This window comes from Corvus brachyrhynchos, unplaced genomic scaffold (assembly GCF_000691975.1).
Source record: "Corvus brachyrhynchos isolate BGI_N302 unplaced genomic scaffold, ASM69197v1 scaffold43, whole genome shotgun sequence".
Classification (NCBI taxonomy): domain Eukaryota; kingdom Metazoa; phylum Chordata; class Aves; order Passeriformes; family Corvidae; genus Corvus; species Corvus brachyrhynchos.
Window position 1 is genome coordinate 3,084,395 of NW_008237353.1, and position 12,842 is coordinate 3,097,236.

A 12,842-nucleotide genomic window follows, 5' to 3' on the forward strand; every position below is an offset into this window, starting at 1 on the left:
TCCCTCTTTAAATGAGGGGAAGTGTAAAAACCAAAGCCAAACCCTGAGGGAGAGGGAAGAAATGGACAGTCAGAAGGAAAGTAGGAAGAACAGGGATTCAAAAAGACCTGTGATTGGAAACTATTTCCCAACTAGGGAATAACCAATTTCAGTTATGGGTACTGCATTTTAATGAAAAGGAAATGATAAGGTACAGTTTATTAACATGGGATTAAAAATGTGATAGTATTACTGCTCCTTATAAATACTGATCTTATTTTAAGAGTAACTGTTAACATCTGCAATAAAAGCCAACTGGAATCATGTATGTAGTTTGCTTGAGATTTCATAATACAAAGCTGTTTAAAGACTTTAAGGGAAGCAGCAAAAGAAATGGCTGCCCAACAAAATTACAGGACTCATCAGCTGCTTTGCTTTATGCTGAATGACGCATCAGAGATCTGTCATTACTCTGATCCTATCTCACGGTACTTATATAATGAATCAACCAGAAGGCCTAAGCCCGCAGCACACAGCAGACTGAGTCAGTCCAGAAGCAGCAGAGTGGACTTGCTGCAAGATTCCAGAAAAATGCCATTTCTGCATGCTGTCTGCTCCCCTTGTCCCTGTTCCTCAGGCACGACCAGGTTGTCCTTGCTAGTGGGCAGTGGGAAGCTTGCACACTCCCACCCATGGGCCTGAGCCAGCAGCACTTGAAAGGGAATGGCGCTTCCCCATCACACGGGAACAACTCTGTCCCTAAGTGACACTCATTCAAGCCACTTCTGTACAATTTAGAACCAAATTCTTCAGTGAGCAAAGCTCACTTTTCTATTAGTTAACTCTGAATACTAAAACCCTCCTTCAAATCAGCTTGGAGCCAGACCTGTCCCAACTGACTCCTTGCCCCTGCCTACATCTTCTTTTTGCATTCCAAAGTTAAAATGACAACAGCTATGATTTTACTAATCAGGGATAAAATTGCAGACTGCTCATAGAAAGTATTTTTTTTTGTACCCACTAATTGACAGATTGTTTACTCTGCTTCCTCCTACTACTGTGTTCTAGAAGTTCTTTGACTACACCGCAGAGTTGTTAAGCACCTCCTTTTCTACACTAGGTATGGGAACTAGCCCATTCTGGGAAGGAACAAGCACATCCAGTTTTCCTATGAGGTATGGCAAGTCTCCCAAAAACCTCCTTTACCACGGCAAATCTACATCATCTCTGAGAAAAAAAACCCAGAAGCCATCTCCATTACAACGTGAGGAAGATGTTGACACAAAATGACACAACTCTCATTTGCTTCAGTAAGTGGGAGAGCAGCCCCCCACTGCAACATGCTGTCCCCAAAACAATAAAGAATGTTTTCAACAGGAAAAGTTGTGGGACCAAGGTGGCATCTACCACAGCTCTAGCCAGTTTTCATCAGAAATAAATGGTACAGACACGAAACAGGCACATTATTTCCACATTCTTCTCCAAGCAATAAAACATAAAACAAGCAGCAAGTTTACTTGCCAGCAGCTCCATTTTTTATCTCATTAAATGTAACGCATTCTACCAATACATGTTACTGGGGTTTTTTATAAAAGAAATATAACAAGAAAAAGAGAGGACATAGTAAGGTATATGGTTTAAATATACTGTATCACTCCAGAAAAATCATTACCTTTCCCTAAGGAGTCAGTTGCATTGCACCCTAAAAGAAGACTGCACACAGTATTCTCTGAAGAACTAGTCTGATTAAACATGTACCATCAATTTTGAGGCTTAAAAAAGTCAGACTTCATTAAAGCTCCAACAGCAAAACTCTAAGAGAAGACACCAAGCACAGCACTAAGAATTCTCTTTCGCCTATCAGTTCCAAAAGAGATTCCAAATAGAGAATGTTAAATAAATGGACTAAGTAATACAGAGTTATATCATATAAGAATTTAATTGAATGGAAAATGTAGAGCTGTCCAGTTTTCTTTTTAAAATACCTTTTACAGAAATGTTTGGTGTTTTTATTTGAAGTTCTGTATTGTCAAAGAGGTTCAGCATGGACAAAACAACCCTCTCCTACTGCATTGATACCATACCAGTTTAACACTGAATAAATATCCTAAAAGAAAAAAAAAATTGAAGTCTTTCCGTATCTATAGTTACGTTTGCAATTTGTTAATAGCTGTTGGGAGAGTTGGAATTTGAATTCTTTCCCAAAAAATAGAAAGAAACATTTAATTTCACCTTTTTTATGCAAAACACAAATACAGTTTCTAGTAAAACCAATCTGAATTTAACTAGGAACCTGTGGGGTAAAGTTACAGTATCTGCCATTAGGCAAAGACAGCCACATCATTTTGTGTCATAAGAACTATGCCAATGTGGGTACCAATGTGATGCATTAAACACAAAGTAGATTAGAAACTAAGCTAGGAAGAGCAAACATGTTCAAATCACTAAGAGGTAAATTTAAGTCACTGTAAGTATGTATGCTGTTCATACACGTATTGTGCTGTCATTGTTAACTTAAAATACCAAAACATTTTGTAACATTTTAAAATAAATGAGAAAAGCAGTCGCTTTTAATGTAACAGTTAGACTCTTTCTTTCCCAAAAAATTAGTATATTTGAGACAGTAATAGTGTGCTAAATTCTTGCTTTTGGACAACAACACAGTAATTATGGCTAAAAACATGCTTTGAAACTTGTCACTGCTTGAGCACAAATGCCCAAGGCAATGCTAAACCAACACAGTCTCATTCCGAACCGATTTTCTTAAACTGTGCATTATACCCTTACATATTTTAATTCATGTTGGAACAAAGCCATTCAACTCTGCAACTTTGCATTCTTCCTTGAGCAGATGATGAGACAAACACATGAGCCTGGGGACAGGGTGTATACATGAATCACAAAAGGTATATGCTTAATTGAAGAGCACTGCTGTCACTTTTTCCAGATAAAATTCATATAGCCCTCATCTGAGTCAAGTATGAATCAGGATCCCTATCCCAATGTCAGGAAACACATGCTGCTCAGCACAGAGCAGCTGAAAGAGCCGTATTGAACTGCTTCTGATGAAGCTCATTTGAGCTGACTTGTGACAAGCACACCAAGAGGAGGCCAGGGAACCAACAGTGATTCCTTCAAGATTAGGCTTTGCAGCCTACGTACGCCAATGTCTTACTTGTTTATGTTGCTGCCTTCCTTCAGGCGCTCTCCTGCAGCTCCCGTTTTGGACACTCTCTCGCTCCCAGCCAAATCCACCAGGCTGACCTTGCTGACCTTCTCTCCAGAATTCTGCACAGATGGGACATGGGAGAACAACAGCTAAGGAACACTGGCATGAAGCACCAACATGCCTGACACTGGCAACCACAAAACACTGTTCTTCGTAATAATGTGGGTTAAAGTATCACATTCAAGACATGAGAGAAGAAGGAATTGTCAGAGGTCTTATAGCTCTTTAAAAGTCACCCATCTATTTTCTGGTAAAGGCCTGAAGCACTAAGGAACTAGAATCAGCCACGTGGTAACATCAATCACCTTATGGCAGAGTAGGCCATTAAAACACATTAACTCCAGCAACTGTTAAGACCTAAGAAGGTTTCATGGTGCCAATATAATCTTAAAAAGTGATCCAACTGTTTATCTGGTGTGCTTCCTCACTCTTCCAGGGTTCTCTTAATCTTGATTACTGGACCCCATGGCATCAAAAGTCAAAGCACAGCTAAACAGAGCATGTATGTGGAAGAGGAAGGAAGAAGAAGAATCCACCACGACTTCATAAATTAATCAACAGAAACACATACACCAGAATGCAGGTCATAGAGTGTCTGAGTCACTATAATGTTGAACACAGCATGAGAGCGGCTGCTTTCTTCATTCATGTTGGTTGCAGCAACTGTTCGTGATTTGTTTCCCTCTGACATCAGTGACTCAATATCCTAGAGCAAAAAGAGTAAAAAGTAATGCTAGGATAAAAGTAAAGTATTGTGCTTGCTGAACAAAATCCCTGTCTAGGTGGAAGGGCGTGTACGTGTGGGAGAGAGGAACAAGGGAAGGTAGAAGTAATGGGAAAATTCTTTGCACATTTTGAGATGTATTGGTACAGAGGGCATGTGAGTCCACAGAACAATGTTAAATCATATCTCTGTTTTAAGGGCTGCACTTAAAAGCCCAGCAACTACAGTCAATGCACCTTCTCCTTATCTCTTGCTGAAATATGTTGGTGACATCCACATTACAAATCATTTTGTTTAATGCCAGGAATCCGGCCAGCACAGATTCATTTACACAAGTGAACACAGGGCATCTCCTTACCGAACGAACTGCACTAATGCTATCTTCACTTAACTGGCTCAAAAAGTTACCTCACTTCAACCTCTACCTTCCCACATGTGTAGAACAAAGATGACTATGCAGAGCCTGATATATGTGCTTGCTGAGTCTTCCAAAACAATTTCAGAAGTCATCAGCCAAAGCTTAAGCATGAACAACACTTACCAGAAGTTGCACAAAGGAGTTGTGCTCTCAAAGTAAGCAATTTACCATAAAGGCTGAAAAAGTAGTTTTTATAACTGTATAATATACACAGATGCTGCAGAAAAATAAAAAACCCCATAAAAAAGCAAAACATAACACTAAACAAAGAATTAATATTTTAAAAAAAAACACTTTCAAATCAATTTCCTCATAAAAAGAAGTCCTACATGATTCATAAAACTGCACTGCTTTAATTATTTCCATGGTGCCTGTAGTGGTTCATTGGCTTCCACAATACTAATTTAGTTGAATGTGTTTTGGTAAATCAAGTGGGCTTAGATGCTGTTGTGATTTAAGTTATGAATCACCTATATACACACCTATATAACATAGAATGTAGTATTCAACAACAAAGTCAAATTCATGCTGGAAGACTAATATCCTTATTTTAGAATCCTCGTATTTCCTGTGTTAAGCAAACATTGTGTTCATGGCATATAGCACATACAGTGAAAACTGCAAATTAATGAGATACCACTAGTATATTTGTAACTAACATAAAGGCAAAACTAGTGCTTCCACATGAAATAAATATTCCTGAAGAATTAGAGAGGATCCTTGCAAGTGCCAGAGACCATAATCACTCATGAACCAAAATATCTGGATAGACATTAGTTTACCTCTTCTGAGATTCCTACTGCTTGTGTTTTATTTATACATAACACTGCTTGTGTTTTATTTATAAACTTGTCTCTGGTTTAGATTTACCTCAAAGTTTGTAACAGCCAGCTGAGACAGGCCATCGACATATGGACCCAGCACCTTGTGCTCTCGAACCTTGAGGGACTGCCGACTCCTGTGGAATAAAGTACACTGTATGCACAATCTACTAATTAGCACCGATATCCAAAAATTACTGTAATATGAAATAAGTACCTTTTATATAGCAGAAGTCAATTTATGTATTTTTAAATATTAACAGGAAGAAGAAAGTATTCCAGAATTCGTAACTCAAACCATAAAGACTCAAACCAATTGAACCAGTTTTGATCTATATACATCAATTATTTTTAATGCATCCTCCCACCCCTGTATTTGTGGCTGGAACAAAACCTGAAATGCCTTAACTGGCAGAAAGAATGCTCAGCAAAAATAGGAAACTAAGAATCCTCCCCCCCTGCAATTTGCTAAATCTTCAATTCTTCTCGCATTACACTTTATTGACACATACCCAGTCTCAAATCTACCTTTTTAACTAACTTGCCTACTTAATCACGTTCTGCAGTTATGTTCAAGAATTGAAATATAAGCCACATTTATCAATGCTCAGCTGAAAAAGTCCTATCAAACTATTTCCTGTATACACAACTCCAAGCCAGAGCACCTAACCAGTATTTCTGTGTAGACAAAACAGGAGAAAGAATTCCTAAGTATATTCTAAGGTGTCACCCTTCCACATTCAAAAAGTTCAACATCTAAATCATAAGGACCAAGGTGTGAATAAGCTACAAATTTCTTCTAGCTGATGAAAATTCCTACACAAACACTGCCTGGATCACCTGGCTAAAACACCCCAGAATTTACTTGTATGTGGTCTTGCTTTCTAGTCGTGAAGTACTTCATACAGTATTTGTTTGCATCTGTAGGATGGTATCCTAATGTTTAAATTGATCACACCAGTTACTATTTCATATACAAACTTCATATGAATATTCTCTTTTTTTCTGGTGTTTGATACCTAATTCTCTCTAAGGAAGTAATACAAACACACATTTCGAAAAAACCTTCTCAGGAACTTCCACATTTTTAGAGTTTTAGACAAAAATTCAGAAAGCTGTGAGGGAAAGTGAAGCTACTCACCCTTTTGGGTCAAGTAGATCTCTGACTTTCTCATTGTAGATTTCCATATAGGACACTTCAACTTTAAAAGTATGAGATTCATTTTCTTCTACAGAGATTCTCTGAAATAAAGCACAACAGAGCCGTGGGATCAGACCCAGTTGCTCTGCATTGCCCATCATGGAAAAGGATTTTCCTGAACCTAAAGGAAAAAAAGGAGAAGATGCTTTAGAATATATTTTCTGAATTACTCATTTGTTTAAAAAGCACATTTTAATTCTCTTTTTATTGCTCCAGAAGCATGTATCAGAAAAGCATGACATGCTATTTCAGACAGATGGCTTATTCTTTGGACACAGTAAACAAAAAGAGAAATTATCCAGAAGGTTTCTTTCAGCTGGGACATTACTTGGAACCCCTTGGAACACACTTAAACACTAGAAACTGAATGAGCCTTCTGTAGGAACTACTCCTTTCAGGCTTTGAAAGAGGCCCCAACAGGTAGCAACCACGATCATACTGACAGAGCTCCTTTTAAGAAATTCACTTGTCACTGGCTGTGCTAAATGTATAGGTAATATAATGATATTTCAAAATACAATTTTTAAGTGTTATCTACCTTAATATTTATGTTTTGTTGTTCTTACTTCCCATGTACACAAAGCGTTCTTCCCCTTTAGGGCACTCACCTGTCTGTCCATAAGCAAAAATACAAGCGTTATATCCCTGAAAGGCCTTTTCAAGAATTCCTTCTCCAAGGCACTTGAACACCACTTCTTGACCTAGAAAGTAATTCGTTTTGTTTATTTTGAATTGTATAACATAATAAAACTGACTGAAAACAAGAATAAAAAAGGCTTGCACATTATTTTTTACTAATGAGAGCACTGATGAATGAGCACATTCATCATGTGCAACAGTGTTAAGATTAAAACTATTGCCTGATTGTAGTGTAACAGCTGCCCGTGTTTAAATATATTGCTGACTATCTTGTGAAGGGAGCAGTTCTTCAGAAATTGTCATATAAGTTGAATGCTTAGAAAATAACGTGGATGTCTAAATTTTTTATTATTTCAGTGTAGTTTCTGCAATTAATATGCATTATTTAATCACAACCTATGCCCAAAAGAATTCTGTAACAAAATTGCAATTAAACCCATTGGTGACTGGGACATTAGGGGCACACAGGAATACAAGTAGTCATTCTCTTGGGAACTGGCCTCAAGTTTCACCATTAGCTATTACAATTTACCCTGTGGCAAGGTGATGTTGGATCCAAGATAAAAGCATTCCAATGACATTCAGGGAGAAAATGCATATTAGGAGGCTGTGAGACTTCAACAGAGCTGTTTGAGGACACATTCTGCCAAATCCATAAAATTTGAAATGTCAGACACAGAATTTGATAGTCTGAAAATTGTCTCCCTGAGCAGGCAGATTTTAGATGCACTTCAATCTTTCAGATGTAGCAGATGAAAATAATAGTTGATTTTGTTTTGTTTTCAAAATAGGAAAGCCCAGAATTTGTACACCACGAAGAGGGTCAATGTGTTGTATGCTTTGAGTTCTGATCAGACAATTACACCAGCTGTATGTACACCCAAAACAAAAAGAGCTGAGCTAAGGACAGGATTTGTACACCTTGTGTATGGTTTTAAACTTACATTCTCTGCCTGGTGACTTTCTGAACAGCTGTGATCAGCTGCCTCTCTCATATTGGTATGGGAGTTTCAGCAATTGTCAGTTAGGAGAAATTATTTCTTACACTGGATGCAGCAGTGACTTCTGTAGTCTCAAAATGGCATATACTAGCATCAAAAATATTCTAGCTACACAATTATTTATGAGAACATCTACATTCCGAAGCCCAGAAAACTCCTGCAGAACCACCTCTGGAATGACTGCAGAATGTTTTAGAGGCATGTAAACAGGACAAAAAAGTACATTACTTTTATTTTCCTTTAATTAGAACCTAATTTCTTCTCTCCTGTAAGGAAAAAACAACTGCAGTGATGCACTATCAAATGGTCTTTGTGTATCTTTCTAGCTGAATTTCTAAAATTCCCAAGTGTCACTGGACTTGGATTAACACAGCTCAGAAATGCTAAATATAGGAACTAAAACCAGAGGAAAATCTGCTGTATTCTGGAGTAACTCTATTTCCTTCACCATGCACATTCAGTCACTTCTCATTCAATGAGGGGTCATTTGGCCATTTTATAGTAGCTATGCTGAGAGAGCACCGTTCAACAAGCTGGAAATAGAGAATGTTCAACTACTAATGAATGAAATATATCAGCAGAAGATTTTACCAAGAATCTAGAATAAACAAAAATTTGCTTTCTAACCAGCTCCTGAGGGAGCCACTTACTATCTTGCTTGCTGAGCATGAACGTAAAAACAAGCAAAGACTGAAGATAAGTATTATAATATATATACATTACACAGTGATTTTGAGCATAGGATAAAACCATTTGTCAGAAGAGGAAAAAACTTCTATCACCCACTTCTGACCAAGCAATAAACCAGTAACCTCCTCCATGTTTCATAAGGGAAAAAAAGCAAATACCAAAGTGTTTTAGAACTGTGCATGGTCATAATGACCATAGGATGACCTACAGATTCTTTTACTGCTAAATATCAAGGAAGGAATCCACTTTAAATCTCACCAGCAAAGTCGGTTTTATTTTTCAGGAAATACATAATTTTCAAACTGTCATCACAAACAGAAAATCAATCAGACACTGATATATAACTCTAAAATGATATTTTTATTACATACTTTAAGAGCTCAGCAATACCAACATAGACAAATGGGTCATTAAAGAGTGTTGCTTATAGTAATCAGTTAAATGATCATGGGATAAAGTAAGATTTCGTTTTAAGTGCACTCACAGAAAGGAACACAAAATGTTGAACTTCAATAATGGATATTTTATTAATTTGCAAATGCAGGGCACTGAGGGTAGCAGTATATCATCCATGATATTTTTCTATTTTTCATTAAGAAACCTCACTGCTTCCCCCATGAATTTTATTAGTGGGTCTGCAAACTGATTACAAACTCTGTATTATACAGAATTATGTCCATATGCGCTTACAGTCAAAAGAAATAATGCAGATCCAGTGCCTACACTGCTGCATTTCTGTTTTGCTAAATAAATCTGTACTGCCTGCAATTCATACTTTTTCTTTTCTTCCACAGATGGCTGGCATTTAAAGAGGTAAGCAGGGGTTTTAACTTATTACTTAATTTTCATCAAATGGGAGAAATTAAAAAAAAAAAAAAATTTGCTTAACAGGAGGATTTCCCCTACACTAACCCTTATTGTCATTAAGATTGGAATTCTCAATCTTCCAGCTGGCTAAGACAACACAGCATCTTACAGAGGCAATTAAAGGCCAGAAACATCCATCCTCTCTCCCACCTTCTGCTCAGAACAGGGGCAAGCTGGGGGCAGCATGCCCAAGGCTGCCAGGGTGCCACAGGTAAGTAAATGAGCTGCCAGTTCTCACAGGCCAGGATCTCCCCCCTGCTCATCCTTTTGAGGAAAGGGAAGCAAAGTCTGGTGAATTCTTCTTGCAGACCAGGAACAGCTTCAATGTTAAGTCAAAACTACAAATAGACAAGACATCTGTGTCTGCTCAAAATCCACAACTCACTATCTCTCATGAGGGTAGAAGGGCAGAGTTCTTTAAGCCAATTGCCTGGTTTGCTTCCTTTTAAAAACGAAAATGCTGCAGTCAGCATACATATTTCCTATAAAATTACAGCTTAGCTCAAAGTCAGGTGTATGGCCTTTCAGGACAACATAGGCTGTAGAAACACACAACTGAGATTTCAGGCCAAACATGATACAGGTTAGGGAGTTATGAAAAATCCACGGGCAAGGTGATACAGTCTGGGGTCCCAGGAATGGACCTGCTTAAGTGCTGCAGTAGTTATTTATGCCATCTCTTGAGTCCTTCCAAAACTGAAGGGTTTCTTCTCTTCCTTTTAAAAATCCACTTCAAAAGGCTCTTACTGTTGTCCAGGCTTGTAAAAAGAATTCTTTGTTCTCACCTTTGAGAATTTCTCAATATCCTCCTCTTCACCAAAATGCTGAGCAGTTATTTGTCTCTGTGAGCTTTTCAAGGCAAGCAGGTGTGTCCTTTTTCCATGAACTGACTCTTCACCCATTCAAGTCAAGAAGAGATGGTAATAAGCTGGTTTGCTTATTCTCAAAACACCTCTACTGCAGCCTATAGACAAAGCTCATCCCTCTTTCAGATCAAGGCAAACTCATTCCGTCCTACAACCAAATTCCCCTCACTCCTCAAAAACTACTTCATTGACTTCTCTTCCACCCCTTTCCAATAAGAGATCCATATTTTCACCAAACACTCAACTATGTCTTTCAAAAAAAAAAAAAAATCATCAGAAAAAAGGTGCAGAAGTTAGCATGTGATGATCAGCATAAACCATTCCTTGCTTGGAATGACACAGACACAAACTTTTCAGAAATGCACGGCATCAGTATTCAGTGCAAAAAAACAAACAAAAAGCCTCCCAAATGTAGGCTTAGATGGGATACATGGAAAAAATTATTTACTATGAGGGTGACGAAGCGCTGGCACAGGTGGCCCAGAGAAGCTGTGGAGACCCCATTCCTGGAAGTGTTCCAGGACAGGTTGGACGGGGTCTCTCTAACACAGGATATCAAGTTGTTAAGAGCCCCCTCATCTTGGGAGACAGAGATCAGAGCACCAGTTCCACAAAGTCTTGTGAAGAGTTTAATTCTCTTCTGTACTCTTTATGAGAGATAGTCTTGCAAGGACAGCTTCAAAGATGCCCTCTAGAAGTTTTTTGTCACACAAAGGTTTCCTTAACTATTTCTGTTGGTGATATCACTGGATCATTTAGAGTTTTAGAATGCAGTTTCCATTTCAACAGAAAAAAAATTGCTAAAAAAGCAATTCTGCTGCCAACAGCAACAGTACACCTAGGTTTTCAAGTCCTGGAAAGATAAGGTAGGTACTTCCTGAACTTGAGCACAGAAAGTAAATTAGTATGAAGAAAATAAGCCTGGATGTTCAGCCAGGTAAGGTGAAGATCTCTCACAACAGAAAGAGATGGCTAAATACCATTTCAGGGTCAGCCCTGCATCCCCAGAGCCTGAGAATTAAGTTTATCCAAACAGGAACCTTGCTCTTCAGTGAGCAGTATTAGTAAGTGATGGTAGTACCATAGATTAATCAATAAAGTGAGAAATAAAGCCAGTCTGACCATGTGTGATAGTTTTAAAGAGCCTGTAACAAATGTGCATTTCCAGGAGTAGACAAACTTTGGGTTTGTGGGCATTTAAAAAAACAACAAGGAAGAGTTATCCACATATGTTGCCTGTGGTGCACACCATTCTGTGTGTTCTCATGTCCCATCCATCAATCAGCAAAATCTTTAATACAGTGTGATATACACTGTATTAATATATTTATATATATTTATATATTTATATATATAAATAAATATATTTATTCAACACAATGCCAGATGAGCACATTTTGATTTTGCACAGAGAGCAATGACTGATAGGGTAGCCTAGTACTTGCTAAACCTTTCACTGTATCATCTCCCACTGTATCTCTGTGATACAGGTAAAAGAGTTTTTCAAGAAACTAAATTTGTCACACATGCCTTTTTAAGAATTTTACTTCAGCTTAAATTTTCGAGCACTCTGGACTTAGCTTTCAAGCTTTACACGTGTTTCCTTTTAATTCTGCAACTAATCCCTGCTCTTGCCAGTGACATTAAACTTACACATCCACAGAGAGCTACTTTGGGCAAGAAGTGTTTAATGCACCTAGCTTCCAGATCAGGATTCCTTCTGTAGTCCAGCATCCACAAGATACCAGTTTAGCTCAAAAGGTCAGGTGGCCAGATGGCTTGTTTGGACTCTAAGATTATACCAAAGACTGTTACAGAATTAACAGTCTCTGGATGTAAGACAAGATGTATATTTGCAAGGTGCCTAGGACAATGGAGGTTTGTTCCATGAGGCAAAGAAGCTATCAGAAATCCCAACCAAATCCAGTTAACATAATTTTTTTTTTTCTTAACAAAAAAGCATAGTCATTGAGGCCAAGCTGTGAAACAGACTTGAGGAGTCTTAATATTAATAATATATAAAAAATGAAATATTGCCATATCAGCATTTGGTTTGTCAGACCTAAACCAAGAAATGCTACCATTGTATAGGAAGCATCAGCTCATGCACAAGCAGGTGAACAAGCCAACAACCCAGTAACTTAAGCCTGAAACACTTTGGGTTTGGTTTTCAATTACTTTTATTTTGATATTGTATCAAATTCATTATGTTCTAAAACATAAGGGCTGGCAGCCACAGGACAGCTTCAAGACCATACAACAAACACAACAACAAAATCAGTGAAACCATTGTTTTTTGTATGCAACTCTTTAAGCTCACATTCTTAGCATATTTCTGAAAAGAAAAAAAAACCACCACCAAAGCCTCCCACACAGCCTTCCACCAAGAAAAAAAACCCCAGCAAAC

General features: G+C 37.9%; 1 protein-coding gene across 7 annotated transcripts in view; it reads right to left on the reverse strand.

Moving 5' to 3' along the window:
- The window catches only part of KIF13A (kinesin family member 13A), a 119,119-nt gene that overhangs the window by 44,470 nt on the left and 61,807 nt on the right, over window positions 1-12,842 (reverse strand). For 6 of the 7 annotated variants that reach the window (XM_017730685.1, XM_017730680.1, XM_017730681.1 and 3 more), the window contains exons 5-9: window positions 6,981-7,073; window positions 6,313-6,493; window positions 5,221-5,308; window positions 3,780-3,914; window positions 3,155-3,267 (exon numbers count right to left, since the gene is read on the reverse strand). In XM_017730685.1, coding sequence (XP_017586174.1) covers window positions 3,155-3,267; window positions 3,780-3,914; window positions 5,221-5,308; window positions 6,313-6,493; window positions 6,981-7,073 — 610 coding nt within the window. The remainder of the gene's footprint in view (window positions 1-3,154; window positions 3,268-3,779; window positions 3,915-5,220; window positions 5,309-6,312; window positions 6,494-6,980; window positions 7,074-12,842) is intronic. The other variant, XM_017730682.1, reaches the window with a different exon arrangement.